This window comes from Gopherus flavomarginatus, chromosome 9, assembly GCF_025201925.1.
Source record: "Gopherus flavomarginatus isolate rGopFla2 chromosome 9, rGopFla2.mat.asm, whole genome shotgun sequence".
Lineage (NCBI taxonomy): Eukaryota > Metazoa > Chordata > Testudines > Testudinidae > Gopherus > Gopherus flavomarginatus.
This window is the reverse complement of record NC_066625.1, coordinates 38,168,667-38,190,907: the sequence shown is the minus strand read 5'-3', so window position 1 is coordinate 38,190,907 and position 22,241 is coordinate 38,168,667. Positions and strand designations below refer to the sequence as shown.

The following is a 22,241-nucleotide window of genomic DNA, read 5'->3' as shown; positions in this document are numbered from 1 at the left end:
TCTGCAGTTCCCATTGGCTGGGAATAGTGAACCGTGGCCACAGGGAGATGAGGGGCTCCATGCCTGCAGACGCTCCAGGTAAACAAAACGTCCCGACCCGCCAGTGGCTTACCCTGACAGGCCGGGAGCCATTGCTGACCCATTTATTGATGTCAATACTCGAGCCTTTTAAAGTTGCAAAGGCTTTGTTTAGTGGACTAGATTGGCTTGAAAGGAATACTAAAAGAGCAGTGCTGCAGATCTGCATGACATTTGACCCATGCAGTTCACAAAATGCTATGCCTTACAAGCCAACCAAAAAACATACAATTAACGATAGTACTATAGCACCGGTGTCAGTCCGCTACTGTGTAATTTGATCTCTTCATGCATTTCTACCAATGGACCTCATAAGTCTCGAGCCAATATGAAAATATAATATGCAGAATCAATGGAATCTCTAATAAAATTGAAATAGCCTTTTTACCCCATAGACATGCCGATCTACAGGGCTGCTTTGAAATAAACAAACAATAATAATAATTTGACAGTGATAAAGCAGGTGACATTCCTATATAAAGTCCTACAAAATCTATAACTACAATAATAATAATAATCTATTTTCATACTAGTATTTAAAATGAACGGTGAAATCAAAAGAAAAAGGTCTGCTTATCATGCAGCGTTCAAACTTAAAGTTGTTGAATATGCAGAAGCAAACAATAATTGTGCCGCTGCTTGTGAATTCTGTAACAATAAGCAAGTAAGAGAATGGCAAAAAAATAAAACAACACTAAAAGACTAAAAATGTCCAACGAGGTGCACTTCATTTCCTGAGCTGGAGAAAGATCTCAATAATTGGGTTGTTGAATGCTGACAAAATGGGTACATTGTCACTAGAACTGGAAGTTGTCTGCGTGCTCTGCAAATGTCGAAAGATGGCAAATACAAGTCAGTAAAGCCATCAATGTTTGTCGCATCAGCGGGTTGGTGTACTCGCTTCATGAACTGTCATGGTCTCTGTCTTCATCAGTGAACAAAGATAGTGCAAAAGCCACCAAGAGAGCTGGAAGAAAAAATTGAATCTTTCCAAAGATTTATTATAAAATATCGAAAGGAATATGCATTTGAACTGTCACAAACAGGAAATATGGATGAAACTCTGATGACATTCGACTTCCTGAGCAACAGAACAGTAACCGGTGTTGGTGAAAAAACAGTTAATTAAAGCCACTGGCCATGAAAAAAATCCATTTTACGATGGTTTTATCATGTTTGGCAAATGGATCAAAACTCTCTCCTGTTGTTATTTTTAAAAGAAAAGCCTTGCCTAAAAACATGAAATTTCCTGCTGGTGTCATCATACGTGCACACGAAAAGGGATGGATGAAAGTGGGACTATTGAATGGCTGGAAAAAGAGACCAGGAGCACTTTTCAAGAAACCTGCTATGCTTGTTTGGGACATGTTCAGGGCACACAAGATGGATGAGGTGAAAAATGTGGCTGTAATACCCGGAGGCTTAACTTCAGTTCTACAACCACTTGATGTCTGCCTGAACTAACCCTTTAAAGACAGGCTATGCAAAATGTGGTCTGAATAGATGTGCTCAGGCATGGTGAAGCTGACAAAATCTGGGAATCTTATGAAGCACAAAATCAATCTGTTTGCCCAGTGGATCATTCACGTCCATTCCCTCGGAAATAGTAGAAAATCATTTAGGAAATGCTGTATCAGCAATGCACTCAGCGGGTCAGAAGATGATGCCATATTTGATGATAATACAACAGAGGCTGATGATGAGAAGGAATCTGAATCTGAAGACTACACTGCCGATACCTATGATGACAATGCAGGTGCAGCTGTGACTGAAGCGGAGTTTAATGAACTGTTTGGTGAATCAGAGACTGATTCAGACTCTAAAGGATTTTAAGACTTTTTAATGTCTCATATTGTTCTAAGTTACTTGCTTTAAATATCCATTTACTGATTTTAAATTGACTGTAATTTTGAAGGTGAATATATATATTTGTTCAGTTATTATTATAAACAACAAGAGGTTTTTCATTAGAGTACATTAAAATAATTCTAGCAAAACTTTTGCATGTTTCTTGTGACGTCAGCTTTTAAAATATAGCCAGGGCTGGAAAACTTTGGCTCCTGGCCTGTCAGGGTAAGCCACTGGCAGGTCAGGACGTTTTGCTTACTTGGGGCGTCTGCAGGCACAGAGCCCCTCAGCTCTCAGTGGCTGCAGTTTGCTGTTCCCAGCCAATGGGGGCTGTGGGAAGTGGCGCCACTTCCTGCAGCTCCCATTGGCTGGGAATGGCAAACTGCGGCCACCAGGAGCTGAGGGGCTCTGTGCCTGTGAACGCTCCAGGTAAACAAAATGTCCAGGCCTGCTAGCGGCTTACCCTGACAGGCCAGGAGCCAAAGTTTTTGCCAACCCCTGAAATATAGAGTTGGCTTATGAAAGGGTCATACAGTTTTTGCTATTTTTACCTATCCATCCTGGGGGGTCGGCTTATAAAAGAATGGGCTAATGAACGAGTATATACAGTAAATAGAACAAGTGACAAATCAAGATAGAAACCCTCAGACAACTTAATGAGCAATATCAAACTGGGGAGAGAGACAAAGCAGGGTACTAAAAGGGTCTGGTACAATCTTCTAGATCATTGTAAAAGATATTCCAAAGTGTACTGCATGTTGATCAGATCTGCGAGAGACCAGACTGACAGAATATTGCACAGATCTTAGAAGGACAAGAAATTCAGTTAAATTAATTTAGATCAATGAAATACATACTTGGGAGAGAGATGACAAAGACTCCCAGCTAAAACAAAATGAAGGGTATTGTCTGAAGAGCAGATACACAAGAAAGGCAGTTAGATAAGGCGCGACATACTGGAGGGCTCAGTGCAGTGGAAATCCTGTTCTGTGTCAGAGACTGGACTAGGCAGTAATTCCCACATACTGCTCTGATGCACTAAGATGGATGTGACTGGTACTGCCTCCCTTAACAACAGAGCTTTGTGATGAGCCACGATACACCGTCACTGGTCTCTGGTTGTCAAGTGCTCTCTAGCTTTCAACTGAGCTCGTGTTGTGAGCCGGTTGGGTTTGGAGCAGGCCAACCCACTGTGGACTACAGTACACATTACTAAATAGGAATCAGTAGGCACTAGATGTTACAGCTGAAGTCTTGATGTGGTAACCATCAGACTAGATGCTCTCAAAGCAGGTCTCTTCCAACCTGTTATCAGACTTTGTAGATGTGCTTTAAAACTGTGGCAGTCAGAAAGAACTGTTCTGGGGAAAACGTCTCAGTACATAACTGTTGTCTGCATTTCCAATCATAACTGACTACTTTACTAGCCAATAGGCTTTTTCCACAGTCAGTAGCACTGTAGACTCACTATAGTTGCAGCAGAGCAAGCTGCTGTATTCTAGTTCACCTGGTGCTTCAACACCACTTCATTGCCAGCTAAGTCCTTATTCCAGAATTATTTGCCATCACCTGTGCAGCAGAACATGGGTGGAGCTGTGCCTGCAGCATCTAGTTCTTACAATGTTTTCTCTTTAGAAGTGTGATATCCAAGTTTTGATACAAAATTTGGCAGAGCAGGATGTTTTCATAGTCACTTTTCTCACTCTACAGTAGGAATGGCATAAATACTACAAACAGCTTGATCGATTTTTTGCTGTGATAGGCAGGAATTGCTGACAGGATAATTGCATGGATCCTGCACAGACTTACCTATGATGATGCACTCGTTGCTGCCAGCCATGAACATGGAAGCAGTTTTGGAAGGCAAGTTGAAGTGACGAGCAGCTAGGAAGGGGGAAAGACGATCCGAGGAGTCCGAGAGGATGCTGCTGGAGGACAGGACAGGGGAAACCTGCATGGACTTAGCCCCTGGCTCAGAAGTAGTCATGGCCAGTTCGGGGTGCTTGATTATCACCCACTCATAACGTTCCACTTCTGGCTGCAGCTATGTGAGAGGCGAAGAGAAGACAGCCAGGAATCAGTTGGTGAGCATCCATTCCACGAAGAGTTCTGAATACAAAGCAGCCCTGGAGCTGCTCAGACACTGCCAGTACCACTGGTGAGTGATTCAGACTAACCCTTTGGCATAATGGACAGAAATGGTGCTGGAAAGACCTCTGCCATGTAGAGGATGGAGAATAAGACTTGGTAATACGTGGTGGTTTCTGAATTACCTTACTACATATAGCATGCATCCACGCCTAGATCTTGTGAGAATTATTCTGTACTCAGGAGAAAGGCCCTCCCCATAAAGTTGAATAGGAAATCTCCTACCACATCCTTTCATAAGGGATTCCATAGACTTTAAGGCCAGAAGGGCATGGGCTGAATCACAAGCTTGTCAGCCCATATATTCCACTCTAAGTGGAAAAGGGGTGTTACTGATTAGCTATTAAAATCCAGTTATCTCCATTCACTATTGAGGCAGAGCTGCGATTACTACTTACCCTGAATACAAAGCATTCTCCTGTCCCAAAGAAACTCAGTTTATTCCCTCCTCGCCTGCGCTCACTCCAGTCAGTTGACAAATAAGCGCCACAGACCTAGAGCAAAGGACAAGGTCAGGAGGCTTTTCACCAGTTACTACTAATAAGAAACAGGGTATTTGAAATTCACTGACACCAAAAGGTTTTGGAGCCCACAACTCAAGGTCTAATGTAGTTTAATGTTGAAAGTCTCGAGATCAGTGGATTAAGAGGACACAAGTAATTTAGACCTAAAGCTAGATCTAGATTCTGATCAGCTGGGGAATGGCCTGCAGATTCTAAATTTTAAAAATTATTTTACATCCACCAGTTCTGAGAGGAAGGATGATCCAGTGGATAGGCTGCAGCCTTGGACTCTGGAGAACAAGGGTCAATTCCCTCCTCTGTCACAGACTTCCCGTGTGACCATGGGTGAGTGACTTAGCCTTTCTGTGCCCCAGTTCCCCATCTGTACAATAGAGATAATAACCCTGCCTAGCACCAAAGGGGTGTTGTGAGGTGCTCAGATACTATAGCGATGGCAGGGGAGGAGGGCATGTAAGTACCACAGGAAGAAGCATAATAGACAGACCTAGTCGCATGAAAATAAAATTGTGGAAGCCAACTAGCCACTTCCTTGTTTTGGTACCAAAAGCATCAACACTCAGAGCACAAGACTTGGCTGTGCAGCAGCTGCAACCACGCAATAATTCCAGAGAACTACAAGCATATCTGCTGCCTTCAACAATCTTGTCCACAGTAGCAAGTGCAGATGAATTGGTGCTGAGCCCAGTTTAATTGCTAGGATAGCCTAGGACATACACCACTCTAGATTCTGTCAGAAAGCCTGATTTCACACATTCAGCACAACTCATGCTAGGTTAAGCATGCAGTTAAATCTCCTTCAGCACCCAGTGGTGCTGGGACCCTTTTAATAGTGGGGGTGCTAAAATCCAGCCCCCTTACCCCTGTCCACACACCACGAACTGAGGCCGGGAGCAGTACCATGTTTCCGGGGGCGGGGGGGAGCGGGACCCAGACGGGGTAAAAGGGCAAAGGCTGGGGTCAGCAGTCAGGACACGGGGAGCAGAGCCCAGGAGCAGAGTCGCAGGCATGGGGCCCCAGGCGTGGGGCCTTGGTACAGAGTCCCAGGCACAGGGCCAGTGACCGGGATCCCGCAGCATCCTCCACACCACTAGTTCCCATCCCTATGTCAGCACCAGCAGAACTTCTCCCACTACTGACACTCATTAGCAATGAGTAGCTTTGCTAGCATAGAAAAGGCTAATGAAGCTTACATAGAAGGTAACAAAAAGGTGGCTCAATACTGAAATTTGCTCCATTAGAAGCAAGAAAAAAACCAACACAACATCTGAAGGAAATATCTGGGGAAATTAGTAAATAATTTTTTCTAGCTTCTAAGATGCAAATATAAACATGGAAAGTACAAAACAGAAAATAGTGTCCTTTTAGACTATTTGCATGTCTCCTCTTCCTTCCGCTTCTTCCTTATTTTCTAAGGGGTCACATAACAGATCACTATTTGCTTTCTTCATGCAGAGGCCAGCAGCACCTGCACAGCTAGAGTTAATAGCACTCTATAGGCCAAGAGGCAAATTAAATTTATGATGGCAGATGCACTCTTTCCCCTTCCTCTGGATATCATGGGCACCACATCAGCCACTTACCTAGCCACTGTGGCTGAGGATTAGAAACAATGGGAAAAATTCTGCTTTAATTTACTTGCATGCAAACCCAATGAAACTGACCCCTGCGGACTGCAATGGCACTACATGTGAGCAACAAAGCACAATGAGGCCTCCACTGCGCAGGAGTTTGGTCTAGCCACCCAGCAAGGATAAAACCAGAGAGAAAAATCCATAGGCTGCAGCAGGAGCTGAATATTGTAACGGAATTTTAAAAGCCACACAGTATTTAGCAGCAGGCCCTCACTCTGTCACCAGAGGACCTCTACTCATGTGCAGTAGCATCTCAGAGCTCTATGAAATTTCACTGTTACCGTGCATTTGGTTTTATCACAACCATAAGATCAGCACTCTTAATTTTTTTCTTTTGGTGTAATAGGAAACCCAATACTGCTTTCCCTTTTGAGCACTGCTACTGTACCAGATTATCCTTGAGCAGAAGGAAAATGCCTTCTCTGAATCACAAAAGTCCAGTTCAGCACAATCCCTCAGGCTCTCACTTCAGTCCTCATCCTAACAGGGCACACACATAATAAAATGGATGTCAGGGGTCTCGTGGAAGTTACTGCAATCTGGTACCATTGCCACCATCACATATGGACTACAACAAAGGGGATGCCAGACCTGGACCCAGGTTAAAGTATTTAATCTGGTATAAAGTTTACTGAAGGTCCCCCATGGCTAGTGAACAACACAGGGAGTTCCTACGTCAAAAGCCATAAAAAATTAATTTCTACACCATCTCCTTTTTCCTTGTATAATAAACTGTGTAGGACAGGATGAGTTTTAGGCAACCAGGTGGTATGTGGCATCACCATTTCCTCAGTTACCTTCTACCCTACTTACCTCTTTGGCTGTTGTCCTGATCAAGAGGAGCGTTGGTTCATGTCCTTCGCTGTGAGAATATAACCTGGTATGGGAAGAGATGGCTCCTTAAGCAAACATCGCACTGCTTACATTAACTGTGGTATGTGATCTGCAGTGCCCGAACTACCTCTCCAGCCTAAGATTTGTTTGCTGACATGAGGTACAGTGATTGCTTGGGGCTGACTGTACTACGGCCAGTGTCTCCAACAATACAAGGCAGAGGATAGCAGCAAGCTCTGAAAAAGACTCGGGGCCTGATTCTCCATTGCCTTGCACCTTGCAGAGACACCTGAGCAGAGTTGGGGGAAGATACTATCAAATTGGAACAGCATCATTTTACAATCACTTTGCATGGGGTAAATGACTATGCAAGGTACCAGATAGCAGAGAATCAGGCCCTTTGTGTTGGTGTCATGGTTCATGAAGAGCTTTCTGCCTCTACAGGCAAATGCTGAGGCTCGTTTCTCTCACTGATGTGTCTCTCTCTCACAGGCACTCTGTGCTGGAGCAGAAGATGAAGGAACCCACTTATCTGTTTCTTTCTCTTGGTAATTCATTCTTGGCAGCTTCACCTCCCATCCCATTTGTTATTTCTGTGAACACAGGATCAGATCATCTGATGCTAAGTTATTGCTACAACAAATTCACTTGTCTTGGGAACAGAGCAAGACTGACATATTTTGACCGTTAATTTTTAGGCTGTACCATTTTAGCACATTTCAGGGATAAAAGTGACTTCACAGGAGACAACCGGGGAAAAAGTGGGTTTTGCTAGGCTATTTTTATTTTCAGGAATTTTTTTTAAACCACATACCTGGATTTTTAAAACCCATGACAGCTCTCCCCCAAACTAAACTCCTGTCTCATCCTACATATTTTTAAGTCCCCCTTTCCTTTTGCAGCTTATCCTTTGCCGCCTTCTTCCCAAGAGTAGAGATGGGCAACCTCTGCTTATTGTTATCATGTGAAACGTGAAGCTTTCAGAGAGCCAGTGTGCATTGCTCCGAAGGGACTGACAGGTTGGGGCTCATCTCCTGGGTTAAGACAAGTCTTAGGCCTGATCTACATGACAGCGTTAGGTCGACATAAGGCCGCTTATCCTGACCTAATTATGTTAGTGTACACACTACAGCCTTGCTCCTGCTGATGTGCCCTTCTACACCGACATAATTCCACTTCCACAAGAGGACTAGGGCTTATACTGGTGTAGTTAGGGTGACATGTTACTTACATTTATTGGCTATCATTCTTGTCACGCAACTGACAATAAAGCTGACTCCCGGCTCCCCAGCTGGGCTGCTTCCTGGTCTCAGCTCCAAGCTGGGCTGCTGCCCAGGCTCCTGGCTCCCCACTCTCAGCTGGGTTGCCACCTGGGCTCTTGGCTCCCTACCAGACTCCAGCTGTGGATCTCCCTGCTCCAGCTTCCCCCTCTGAGGCTCTCTACTCCCTGATGGGGATGGAGCTGGCCCTCTGGGCTCTCAGCTCCTTGTAAGAGTTTTGTGAGTGACTGGTCATCATCAACCCAGCCAGTTACAGCAGTTAACATTTCACACTAACAGGCTTAGCATGATTTAAATATTTTCATTAGGGACATGGATAATGAATGGAGAGTAGGGCTTATACAATTTGCAGATGACACTAAGCTGAGAGAGATGGGCAAGTGGCAGATTAACTAATGATGCCCATGGAGCCTGTGCCCAGGGGCCATGGCCAATTTGGGGGCATCTGCAGGAGCACCATAACCTGTGTAGAAGTGTGTGTGTGGGGCCCCACCGGCACTAGAACTATGGTCCTGCTCCTTGCTCCTCTTCTTCACCCTGAAGGCCACGTCCCCAGGCCAGGCTGGAAGCTGAAGCTGGGCTGTGGTAAGAGCTGTCCAGGGAGCCTCGGCTGTTGTGGAGAGCCCCAGACCCTCCACCTGCCTGGGGTGGGGTGTCAGGGTGCCCGGGTGCCCGAGAGCAACTCCTGATCTGTGTCCCTGCCCCCCAGGGCCCCAATAAATCTTAATTCACATCTGGGTGGGAAGCACATTGGAGAATAGGATTGGAATTCAAAACAACCTTGAGAAACTGGATATCTGGTCTGAAATAACAGAACTGAAAGGGACCTTGAGAGGTTATCTAGTCCAGTCTCCTGCACTCAAGGCAGGACTAAATATTATCAACAAAATGAAATTCAATAACACGAAGTACTACACTTAGGAAGGAAAAAAAAATCAAATGTACAACTACAAAATGGGGAATGACTGGCTAGGAGACAGTATTGCTAAAAAGAATCTGGGGGTTATAGTTGATCACAAACTGAATACGAGCCAGCAATGTGACACAGTTGGGAAAATGTTATTATATTCTTCTGGGTTGTATTAACATGAGTGTTGTACATAAGATATTGGAGGTAATTGTCACACTCTACTTGGCAGGGATGAGGCCTCAGCTGGAGTGCTGTATCCAGTTCTGGGCACTACACTTTTGGAGAGATGTGGACAAATTGGAGACAGTCCACAGGAGAGCAACAAAACTAATAAAAGGTTTAGAAAACCTGACCCATGAGGAAAGGTTCAAAACCTGGGCATGTTTAGTCTCAAGAAGAGAAAACTGAGCGGGGCTGATGACATTCTTCACATATGTTAAGGTCTGTTCTAAAGAGGACAGTGATCAATTGTTCTCTAAGTCCACCAAAGCTAGAACAGGAAGTAAATTGGCTTAATCTGAAGCAAGAGTGATTTAAATTAAATCTTAGGAAAAATATTTAACTACAAGGATAGTTAAGCTCTGGAACAGGCCTCCAAGGTAGGGTGTGGAATCCCTGTCATTGGAGGTTTTTAAGAACAGGTTGGACAAACATCTGTCAGCGCTGGTCTAGGTTTATTTGGTCCTGCCTCTGTGCAGGGGGCTGGACTCTGAGATCTCGAGGTCCCTTCCAGCCTGACATTTCTATGATTCTATGAATTAACTACAATTCCTAAGGTTGGAACTCAAACAGGGGTAATTCATGACTAGCACTCACACTGAGGGCTTGTCTTTCCTACGGGGTTAAGTCGACCTATGTTATGCTACTCCAGCTACGTGAATAACGTAGCTGGAGTTGATGGAGCTTAGGTTGACTCACCAATGTGTCTTCATGGTGCTGAGGTAACAGGAGACACTCTTCAGTCAACTTCCCTTACTCTTCTCAGATAGCTGGTGTACCAGGGTTGATCAAAGAGTGGTCTGCTATCAATTTAGTGGGACTTCACTAGACCTGCTAAATCGATCCCAGCTGCATCGATTGCAGCAGCATTGATCTCTTCAGTAGTGGAGTCCAGCTCTAATTGGAGGCAGGACCTTAGCCTCTAATTTTGGAAGCTATCCTTGTGGTAGCTGTAAACTGAGATGGGGGAGGAGAAATTCAGACTTCCCTGGCATTTGCAATCTGTCACTCCCATAATAGTCTTTGGATGCACATTTTGGTGAGCCATGCTCTGGATGAGGATTTCTGTCCCCAGTTAGCATTGGTTAGCTGTTCTTTTCTATGTGAACAATCGGGAAAGATGAAGTTACCTGTTTAGGCTGCAGCCATGCTCCAGGGTGGTGAAAAGCAATAGGGGCTGGCAAAGTGCAAAGCGCTCCGGGATCCAGGACCAGATGTCTCTCATCTCTTTCACGCTGACGATTTCGGACTTGAAGTTCTCAGCATGCACTGCCAAGTGCACGTTCTGTCTGTGAAACATGGGAGACACCGCTGAGAGAGAGAAGATAATCTGACAAGCAACACACAAAAGGGACAGCTGAATGTGAGAACATGCCTAGGTGGAAGTGCCTCGGTAAGTACACTGCTCTCTGAAGCTCCAGGCCACAAGGTGAGGACAGTGTGGTTTAATGAAGGAAAGAAACATTGTTGCTGCTTGGTGGAATCCATGATGATTAGTAGCTTTACTGGAGAGAACTTTGCAGCTCTTACTCAGCCATACTATCAATGGCTGGTGCAGAGGAGCTAAATGTTTGAATGAACAGGGGAAATATCAGGACCTTAAAAAACAAATTCAGTTAGAGCTGCTACTCAAGGATAGTCCCACTAGTACCAGCCCTAGAAAGATACAACCCACAGGGGAGAAAATACAGAAGGTCCAGCCAGAAATTCTGACACTTGTTTGTCTCTTGAGTCCTGTTTGTATCTGTGGAATCAGAGAATTCCTGCAAATATCCCAGTCACACAAGACTTACACAGCTCACAGAAGCAGCAAAGAGTCCTGTGGCACCTTATAGACTAACAGATGTTTTGGAGCATGAGCTTTTGTGGGTGAATACCACCTTCATCGGATGCATTTGCCATCTACCATAATTTTATCATGAGTCTCATGATATTTGGTGTTTTCTGGAAGCCCTGACTTCTGAAATCATGGGATTATTGAGAAGAGGTGGTTACTCACCTGTGCAGTAACTCATGTTCTTTGAGATGAGTGTCCCTGTGGGTGCTCCACTCCAGGTGTTGGTGCATCACTGTGCCTTTGTTGGGAAATTTTGACAGAAGTACTCGTACTGGTCACGCACGTGCAGAGCCTGCCCCACATGCTGAGTGTGCCTTAATAGTATGCATGCATGACCAGTCTCCTCAGTTCTTTCTCTACAATGGAGGCTACCCCAACTCTGAATTAAAGAGGAGGAGGGTGGGTAGTGGAGCACCCACAGGGACAGTCATCTCAAAGAACGTCAGTTACTGCACAGGTGAGTGACCTCCTCTTTGAGAGAGAGATGTCCCTGTGGGTGCTCCACTCCAGGTGACTGAAAAGCATCTCAAGGAGGTAGGGACTTCGGATCTGGTAGGAATGCGGTAGATAACACAGCTGTGCCCAATCGTGCATCAGTGAGAGGGCCTTGAGTAAGGGCATAATGCTTAACAAATGTGTGTTCGGAAGTCCAAGTGGCCGCTTTACAGATGTCAGGCAGAGCAACTCTGTGTAGAAAAGCCAAGGAGATAGCTAGCTACAGATCTAGTGGAGTGAGTCCTGATGCAGGCCGGCGGAATTGTCTCCTTTAATTGATAGCACAGGCGGATATAAGCAGAGATCCAGCTGGAAAGTCTCTGGGTGGAAATAGGTGTCCCCTTGGATCATTCAGCAATGGAGACAAAGTCTGGAAGAGTTCCTAAAGCAGAGGGGGGCAAACTATGGCCCACGGGCCACATCTGACCCCCGGGACCCTCCTGTCTGGCCCGAGCTCCTGGCTCAGGAGGCTAGCCCCGGCCCCTCCCCTGCTGTTCCCCCTCCCCTGCAGCCTCAGCTCACTGTGCTGTCGGTGCAATGCTTTGAGCTGCGATCTCCTGGGTCAGCACAGCTACAGAGCCGGGGCCTGACCCAGTGCTCTGTGCTGCGCGGTGTGTGGCTTGTTGCAGACAGGCGGCACGGCTGCCTGTCCTGGTGCAGCTGCGCTGCCAGCCACGGCTGCTCCAGGGAGCATGGTAAGGGGCCTAGGGGGGAGGGAGGGAGTGGATAGAGGGCAGAGGAGTTCATGGTGGTGGTGGTGGTCAGGGGGGTGGATAGGGGTTGGGATGGTCAGAAGGCGGGGAAGAGGGGGGTTGAATGGGGACAGGGGTCCGGGGGGGGCAGTCTCGAAGGAGAGAGAAGGTTGGATGGGGTGGCAGGGGGCAGTCAGCGGCTGGGAGTCTGGGGGCAGTCGGGGGACAGGGATCCGGGGGGGGGCGCTGTTAGGAATATGAGGAGGGATTGGATGGTGCGACAGGGGACAGTCAGGGGTGGAGGTTCTGGGGGTGGTCAGGGGACAGGGATCCTGTGAGGGGGAAGTCAGGAAGGAGTGGGGGGGTTTGGATGAGGTGGCGGGGGGAAGTCAGGGGCAGGGGGTCCGGGGGCAGTCAGGGAGAAGGGGTGGCTGGAGGGAGCAGGGGTCGGGGGGGGTGCAGTCAGGAAGGAGGGAGGTTGGATGGGGTGGGGGGGGGGCCATTAGGAGCAGGGGGTCCAGGTGCAGTCAGGGGACAGAGAGCAGGGGCATGGATGGGGCAGGATTCCCGGGGGGCCATCAGGGGGTGAGAAGCGGGGGGGGGCATGGATACGGGGCGGGGGGGCACGCATGGCTGTTTAGGGAGGCCTCCCCTAACTGGCCCTCCATACAATTTGGGAAACCCAATGCAGCCCTCAGGCCAAAAAGTTTGCCCATCCCTGTCCTAAAGAGTCTGGTTCTATTCAAATAAAAGGACAAAGACCTGCATACATCCCACGTATGCATTGTGGATTCAAAGGAGTTTGCATGCAGTTTAGGAAAGAAGGTTGATAGGTGTATAGGTTCGTTGATGTGGAATGACTAATGTACCTTTGGAAGAAATCTGGGGTGAAGTCAGAGGGTAACCCTGTCCTTAAAAAATACTGTGTTGGGTGGGTCCACCATGAGAGCTACTATTTCTTTTGCATGTCTGGTGAAGGTGATTGCCACTAAGAATGCTGTTTTAATACAGAAGTGTAAGAGGGAAAAAGTGGCTAGGGGCTAGAAAGGCTGTTGCTTTAAACAAGTTAGTACTAAGTGAAGGTCTCACAGAGGAGTAGGAGGTTTAATGTCCTGGTATAAGGATTGGAGCCCTTTAAGAACGTGTTTGGTGACTGGATGAACAAAAACAGAAGTACTGTCGATTTTGTCATGAAAGATTGCTATGGCAGCTAAGTGGACTTTGATGGAGCTGAAAAAAAAGCCAGATTGCTTCAGGTGTAGTAGGTAATCAAGTATGGCTGGAAGATGTGCCAAAGTGGGAAGAATGTGGTTGTTTGAGCACCAGTGTATGAATCGTTTCCACTTTTGGAGATATGTGGTGCGAGTAGATTTGTGTTCTGCTATGTAAGAGTACTCTTTGAACCTGTTCAGAGCATGCTAGTTTGCTTTGTGAGAACCACGGAGGAACCAAGCTTTGAGGAGAAACATGGATAGGCTGGGGTGGAGAAATCAGTTGTGTTGTTGCAATAGGAGGTTTGGAGTGAGAGGCAACAAAACTGGTGGACGAATTGACATTCTGGTGAGGAACGGATACCACGGTTGTCTGGACCATGACGGGGCAATCAGAATTACCATGGCACAATCTGTTCATATCTTTCTCAGAACTCTGTGGAGAACTGGTATAAGGGGGAAAAGCATACATTAAGTGTTGAGCCCATGAGATCAGGAACGCAACTTCTAAGGAATGTTTGCCCAATCCCACTCTGGAGCAAAATTTGGGACATTTCTTGTTCTTCGCAGGTCCAGGGTTGGATAGTCCCAAACACGGAATATATCGCATATAATTATGCCATTTTTCTCCCATTTGTGATCCCAGGGAAAACGTCTGCTTAGCTTGGTATTCAGGGCCCCGGGAAGATAAGCAGCTGATATACAGATGTTGTTTGCAAAGCACCAATTCCAGAGCTTCATGGCTTCTGAGCAAGGCAAGTGAGATCGAGTCCCTCCTTGCCTGTTGACATAGAACATGCATACGATGTTGTCTGTCGTTATCTGAACATGTTGGTTCCAAATGAATAGGAGGAAGTGACGGCAGGCATTGCGTATGGCTCGCAATTCTAGGATGTTTATCTGTAGGGAGGCTTTAGTGGAAGACCATAGCCCCTGGGCTGTGTGGTGGGACATGTGTACTCATCATTATGAGTGATGGGGAGTCCAGGAGAAAAGGGATTCCTGAGCAGAGGTTGGAAGGAACTGTCCAGCATTGGAGGGAGTCTTTGACTCTAAAGGGTATGGATAGAGGCTTGTTTAGAGCGCGTATGTTTGGTCTGTAACTGTGGCCAAGATTGGAAGCACCTCATGTACAGATGTGCACTAAAGTACACAAGGCCATGTGGCCTAATAGCTGCAGGCAGTCTAATCCTGTGACTGGGGGACTGTTGCAAAGTTTTGTAACCAGGAGTTTTCTGGTGTTGAAATGATCAAGCGGGAGAGATGCTATTCCCGTTCGGGGATCAAGGTGCATTCTTATGAACTCCAATTGTTGGGTAGGAGATAAGGGAGATTTGTTTTTGTTTATTTGTAAGCCAAGGGAAAGGAAGCAAGCGACAGTAAGCGCTTCATCGAGCATTGAGGCTTTGAGGAGACAATCGTCGAGGCATGGAAATATTATAACCTCCCGTCTCCTGGCTAGGAGTTTGGAGAAAACTCAAGGGGTGGGGAGGAGAGTAGACAGGCCGGAGGGCAACACTCTGCATTGAAAATGTGTCTAACCGAGGGTAAAATGAAGAAGACATCTGTGGGCTGGGTGAACAGTCACATGAAAATAGGCGTTCTGTAGGTCGAGGGTCCCTGTTCCAGCACTGGGATTATGGTGGTGAGGGTAACCATTTTGAACTTTTGCTTTTTGATAAATTTGCTTAGCTGCCTGAGGTCGAGGATCGGTCGCCATCCCCCGGTTTTCTTTTCTGTTAAAAAGTAATGGGAATAGAAACCTTTCCCTCTGTTCAGGCATGAGTTCCACTGCCCCAATTGAAGGAGATGTTGTACTTCTTGGAGGAGCAGTTACTCATGAGAGGGGTCCCTGAAGAGGGACGGGGAGGGTGGATGGGTGCGAGGCGGGGAGAGGAAAGGGATGGAATAGCCAACTGTGATGACCTCTAAAGCCAAACTTGTCAGTGGTAATATTTTGCCATTGATGGGAGAATGGGCATAGGTGGTGACCAAAAATAGGGGCAGGTGGTGTAAGCGCTGAAGTGGGAATATTGTTTTCTATATCCTCGACTAAGGCTTCAAATTTGCTTATTGGTCGGAGGGGGTTGAGATGCTGCCGAGGGGTTGGGACAGCAACGTTGGTATTTGGGTCTCTGGCGTTGTTGTTGCTGTTGCTTGTGAGATCTATGGACTTGCAGGGTGTATATGGGGTAGCATGGTCACTGGTAAGGCTGGTATCTATACTGTCGCCTTCTGGTTGTAGGGGTTTTAATTCCTAGAGACCAAAGAGTTGCCCTGGAGTCCTTCATGGAGTGGAGTACGTCATTCGTGGTGGAGGCGAATAGTTTGTCACCGTCGAAGAGGAGATCCTCAATGGTACTCTGGACCTCCCAGGGAAAAGAAGAGGATAAGAGCCATGACCCTTGGTGCATAACGACTGCTGTGGCAGTGGACCATGCCACAGTATTGGCTACATCAAGGGCAGCTTGAAGAGCAGAGCGGGAGAAGATTTGTCCCTTGGAAACTATGGCTGTAAATTGTTTCTTTTCTTCTGGAATGTGACCAATAAAGTCCATGAATTTATTGTAATTTTTGTGGTCGTATTTTGCTAGAACGGCTGTATAATCAGTAATGTGAAATTGCAACATGGAAGAAGTGTATACCCTATGTCCGAGCAGATCTAATTGCTTACTGTCCTTGGCAGAAGAGGCGGAGCAGGGAAACTCGTGTTTGTTCTTTTGGTTAACTGCGTCTACCACCAGCAAGTTTGGTACTAGGTGAGTAAAAAGGAATTCCAAGCTCTTGGAAGGAATAAAGCACTTCCAGTCTGCTCGCTTACAGGTAGGCAGGCTTGCAGCCAGGGTTTGCCAAATGGCCTTGGCGGGTTCTAAAAGGGCTGTGTTGATAGATAATGCAATGCTAGAAAAAGAAGAGGGCTGCAGGATGTCGGTTAGCTCATGCAGCTGTTCGGGGACTTCCTCCAGGTTAATTCGTAGCTCATTGGCAACTCTTTTAAACAGGTCTTGAAATTTTGAGAAGTCGTCTGAAGACGGAGGAGGAGGAGGAAGCAATGCTTCATCAGGTGGAACAACTGGTTCTACTGAGTTAGAGGCAGGCCGTGCTTGCTCTTGTGATTGTGACATGGCTGCCTGGTGTCTGGAGTCAGTGACAGGGTTGTCAGCTTGTGGTACCAAGCTGGTCTCATGCCTGGCTGCAGTGGTAAAACGAGTGTGATCCTGAGTATAAGGAGCCCATGGAGCCCAATATTGCCACTGTGGTGGGAGGGCATGGGTGGTGCCATCCGGGGGTTCACGCACAATGGGACAAGACCCTCGGAGCAGGACCAGATAGCTTTTCTATGACCTCTCTTGATGGCTGTGGATGGGAGATCTGATAAGGTGAAAATTCTCCCTGCAACCCAGATTCCTCATCACTGGAGGAAAGCTGTGCGGACCTTGCCTGAGTGTTTGGAGAGAAGTAGGTGTTAAGTAGGGGTGACTGCAAGATAGGTGACACCAGCAGGTCCCTCGAGTGTGTGAATTGCAATGCCGCAGTGCCTCTGTGAGGGGAGCGCTGAGCAAGAGGAATTTGTTGTGAGGCGGGATTCCTCTGCACCGGTGTCCTGAGTGTTCTGTCACTGCTGGTTAGCTCAAAGGCTGACAGTGCCAGGAGAGAGAAGAGGAGTCTGTGGGGGGTGAGGCAGGCTAGTATGTGTCAGCACTGCTTCCACTGTGGTACTGAACGGTGCCATGTGAGAGACAGGCAACTGAAAGCCTGAAACCTTGGCACTGGAGGTTAGTGCAACTACTGCAGCCGCAGGCGCGTTTCGCCTGGCGCATCAAAGGTACTCAGCCTGGGGAGCGCGGGGAGGGAAGCAATACCCGGAGAAGTCTTATCCCCACAAATACCCTTTGCGGGTGAGAGAGACTGATTTTTTTTGAAGTTTTCTTTTGTCTCTTTGAAGCAGGGGGGCTGTGGTGTATAGCAGAGTCGGAGCTCAGGTCTGAGGCTGGTCCGAGAGATTTTTGCAGCAAGACTAGTTTTAACTGCAGCTCCCAGTCTTTGCATGCCCTGGATTTTAATTTGCTGCAATGAGCACATTTTTGGGGGATGTGGGACCCCCCAAACATTTAATACATTTAAAGTGTCCATCTGAAAGAGGGATGGCGTCATTACAACTAGAGCAGCACTTAAAACCTGGAGAGAGAAGCATGTCAGAAGCGGCTGCACTGACAGGAAAAAAAAAGTATTATTATTTGCTTTAAAGAGAAGAGAAAATAAGAGGGAAAAGAGTTGAACAAGGGAGAGAAAAAATTCTCTAGCAAGTCTGCTGAGCTCCGTCTCAGGTCGGGGATGGTAAAGAAGGAACTGAGGAGACCAGTCACGCACGCACACCATTAAGGCACACTCAGCGCATGGGGCAGGCTCTGCACATGCACAACCGGTATGAGTACTGCGGTCAAAATCTCCAAGCGAAGGCATAGGGACGCACCAACACCTGGAGTGGAGCACCCACAGGGACATTTCTCGAAGAAAAATCTCTGCTTTTGTTTAAAAAAAAGTTTTGCATCCTCATGGTTACAGAGAAAAGCTTGAAAACATGATCCAAGTGCACCCTATAGGCTCAGAAACCAAAAGGCAAAGTAAAAGATCACCACATTTATTATTTTTTAAAAGCATGATTTTAAAATCCAGTCTCTTGAGTTGTGGGGGCCTGTCTCATGATTTGTGAACCCTTGGGATTCGCAATACAAGGATCAATACATTTACCCACCTTTTATTACCCTAGGTTAAAGAAGGAATCAATCTACTCAAACCCACGATAACAAAAGATTTTAAAAGTGTTATTGCATCTCCATCTGATGGTGAAGCCAGTTATCAGTACAAGTGCCACAGCCAAGTAATCTGGTGGAAGAGACACAAGGGCTCAAACAAGGTATTAAAGGATCAGATAGCAATCAGCTGGGCCAAGCTCTGGAGAATCAATTTTGCATGCCACGAGGGTGGCCTGAGTGTGGGAAAGGGTCCCAAGTGTTTGCTAGGTTTTACAGTATTTTTATTTCAGCCATTGTTGGTTTCTCTTCTTTCCCTCACACTTCACAGAATGCAGAGAGGACCTCATAAATAATGCACTGAGTATGTTAGTGTAGCGAGGAGCTCCCTACAGTGTGAGAAATGCTACATTGCTTTATGAAAATTTCTGCTTGGGAGTCCTGAGTAGCCAGTCATGCATGTGCAGCATTCCTTACTAACTGCTTGCTAAAGAGAGAGATTGGGAGCTGCCCAAAGTCACCAATCCTGGGTCACGTACTGTAGCAAGTGGGGCATCTCTAAGCTGCCTTGCTGTCAGCATTCCTAATGGGAAGGCTGAACATATAAGGGTTTAGGCACAAGTCGTTTTATGAAGCTCACTAACTTTCCAATAGGAATGTTGAATGAGGCTTTCCACTTGCACTACAGCCCTGAACTCTCATCTAACCATCAAGGTACTTAGACAAACCCCATCAGAGTGGATTTGATTTAAATCACATTGATTTGACTAGTGATTTAAATCACTAGTCAGGAAGACTCGATTTAATGACGGGATTTCTACATAAAAGTGCATTCTTGTTGGTTGTTATAACCTTAATACACATTCTTCACAACTCAGAGATAGATGTAGGTTTCATTTTTAGAAGGTATACACTATATCTTTTTAAAAAGATCTATTTAGAAAACTTTTCAGTTAAGTTTTACAGCTATATGAAAAAATGAATGTTTAGTTATTTCATTTATCAAAGGTAATTGAAGCAGATATTTATGAAGTCATTGGGGGGTGAACTATCTCCAATTCAACAGGTTAATCATTAATATTTGGAGGATTTTCTTGCCATGCTGTATTAGGAGGAGAACATCACCAGACAGACATTTAAACTGTTTTATTTAACTGAAACAACAACATTATGTATTCTGGATTTTTTTCTTCAACAGCAAACGTACTATTTTAACAAAACAAGCACATAACTGTCAGGGTAGTTAAACACTGGAATAGATTGCCTAGGGAAGTTGTGGAATCTCCATCTCTGGAGATATTTAAGAGTAGGTTAGATAAATATCTATTAGGGATGGTCTAGACAGTATTTGGTCCTGCCATGAGGGCAGGGGACTGGACTCGATGACCTCTCGAGGTCCCTTCCAGTCCTAGAGTCTATGACTCTATAAATTTCCAAATTTAGTTAAACATTCAAGTTTTTTAAGATCAGGTTTGTTCTTGTTAAATTATTTTTAACTAAAATAGTTAAATTAATTATTTTAAAAAAACCCAAAATTAAATTGACTATGTCAACCAGGTCAACATGAAAAAAACTTAAAATGTGGCCTTCTGTAGCTAATTCAGTTGTCTTCACCTTAATTTTCCTGTTTGTTCATAATCTGGAAAAGAAAAACAAGCTTTCCTGCTTTTTCACATCCCAAACGATTTCTCAATTTGGAATAGAGTTAGTCCAAAAGAAGAAAATATTCTTTCTTCGTCAGCTGAAGAAACTACTGCTGTTAAAAGTGAGATTACACTGGTCTACAATTTTTGAGAAGTCGTCTGCTTCAGAGATAAAATGTGATATTTATTATGTATTTTGATGTGCTGAATTCAAATATGACAATTAAAACAAATGATTGGCTACTGTTTCTAAGATATTTAAGTTTTTACATTTTATGTCTATGTATATTGTGTAGATAGTAGAGTTTTAATCATAAATTGTAAACCTAGGTCTTTTCATGTGTTTATGGTTGCTTTACATGATAATATTTCACCTGTCCTGTTTATGTAACACTTTAAAAATCAGCAAAAGGATTATATAAATAAAATTTATTATGAAACAAAAGGCAAAAAACTATTACGTATATAGTTTAGTCCTATTCAGTGTCTACTCGGCGCTTCTTGGCTTGTCTCTTGTATTCATTAAATGGAGCATCTCTTGTCACTGTCCAGCAATAGTCAGCAAGCATTGATGGGCTCCATTTGCCCTGACAGCCTGCCAGGAGATTCTACTGCTGTAGTCTGGAGCCCAACAGCTCTGCCTTACTCTTGGGTAGTTCCAGATCCCTGACAAGGTCGTTCAGTTCACCTTGTGTTATGAGGTGTGGTTCAAAGGAGGAGGATGGGAGAAAATGTGGGTCCTGTGATATTGATGGTTCAGGATCAGAAGTTTCATCCTCTTCCTCTTTCTCGTCTGACTCAAGTGAGAATGATTCTGGTGCATCAGGAACCAGCAGTCCTTCTCCGGTTTACTGGGCGTATAGCTGATGGAATGATTGGATAATGCACAGTCCACTTTTTCTTCTTTGACACACCTTTCCCAACTGGAGGCACCATGCAGAAGTAACAACTGCTGGTATGATCTGTTGGCTCTCTCCAAATCATTGGCACTGCAAAAGGCATAGATTTCCTTTTCCTGTTCAACCACTGGCGAAGATTTGTTGCACAAGTGTTGCAGCATATGTGTGGGGCCCATCTCTTGTCCTGATCTCCAATTTTGCAGCCAAAATAAAGGTGATAGGCTTTCTTAACCATAGTGCTTATACTGCGCTTTTGTGATGCAAAAGTCACTTCACCACAAACACAGTAGAAATTATCTGCACTGTTCACACAAGTACGAGGCATCTCGGCTCACTTTGGCTAAACAGAAATGTGTCCCTTTGCAAAATCAAACACTGACAAATGAGAGCATGACACTGTATGATTTCTAGAGCTGATATAGGGCAATTTGTTCAGCAGAGTGATGTAAGCTTCGTTATGATTGCATCATCCATGACTTCTAGGAATAACATGATGCAATTCATATCATGTATGATGCAATACCAGCTTCAGATTGCATCATTCATTGTTTTGCCTAAAAAGCAAGTACTGTCCAAACCCAGTCATAGATTTATTCACAGATCCAGTCAAAGATGTATTTTAGTCATTTCTGGTTTAAACTGAGATCCCTTCCCTTTATAACTCACTTATCCTCCGCCATTCCCAAATCAAGGGTCGTATATACTGACCCAATAGCATATCTTGAAAACTAGAGCCTATCAACAATTTTAAGCATCATTTTCGTTCTCAGTGACCCAAAATTAGTAAAGTTGGACAACATTTATTTCAGAAGCATTTTGGCTGTAGAGCAGTGTTATCCTTCAACAGTCTCTGAATCCAAGTATTTAAGTGACATCCACCAGTTCACTAGTGTGACTTTCTTTAAAACAGCAGCAGCAAACATATATTTCTTCAATGGTTCACCCTTACTCTGAAGTTCATTATAGCTGGCATTATGGAAAGATGATTGCTGGGTGCCCTTGTCATAGCCAACTCCTCTTCTTCAGCAGTTAAGGTTTGACCCTGGTACTGAGTATTAAGAATATATGCAAGAAAATGAGCTGGAGATAGTGCTTGTCCCATTCGTTTTTTTAATGCTTGTTATTTAACTCTGTCATTGCATATTTCTCTTTTTAACAGCTCACTCAGTTTCTTCCGAATTTCAACAGCGTCAGCACTAAAACAGCTATTTCCCTGCATTTTGTTCAATGCTACAGAA

General features: G+C 45.3%; 1 protein-coding gene across 6 annotated transcripts in view; it reads right to left on the bottom strand.

The window, feature by feature from the left end:
* TBC1D24 (TBC1 domain family member 24) overlaps positions 1-22,241 on the bottom strand; it is a 65,355-nt gene that overhangs the window by 24,392 nt on the left and 18,722 nt on the right. For all 6 annotated transcript variants that reach the window (XR_007776348.1, XR_007776345.1, XR_007776347.1 and 3 more), the window contains 4 exons: positions 10,603-10,761; positions 7,043-7,106; positions 4,473-4,568; positions 3,736-3,970 (listed from right to left, as the gene is read on the bottom strand). Coding sequence is in view for 2 of the 6 variants with exons in the window: in XM_050968264.1 (XP_050824221.1) it covers positions 3,736-3,970; positions 4,473-4,568; positions 7,043-7,106; positions 10,603-10,761 (554 nt within the window). In the remaining 4 variants the exon portion in view is untranslated. The remainder of the gene's footprint in view (positions 1-3,735; positions 3,971-4,472; positions 4,569-7,042; positions 7,107-10,602; positions 10,762-22,241) is intronic.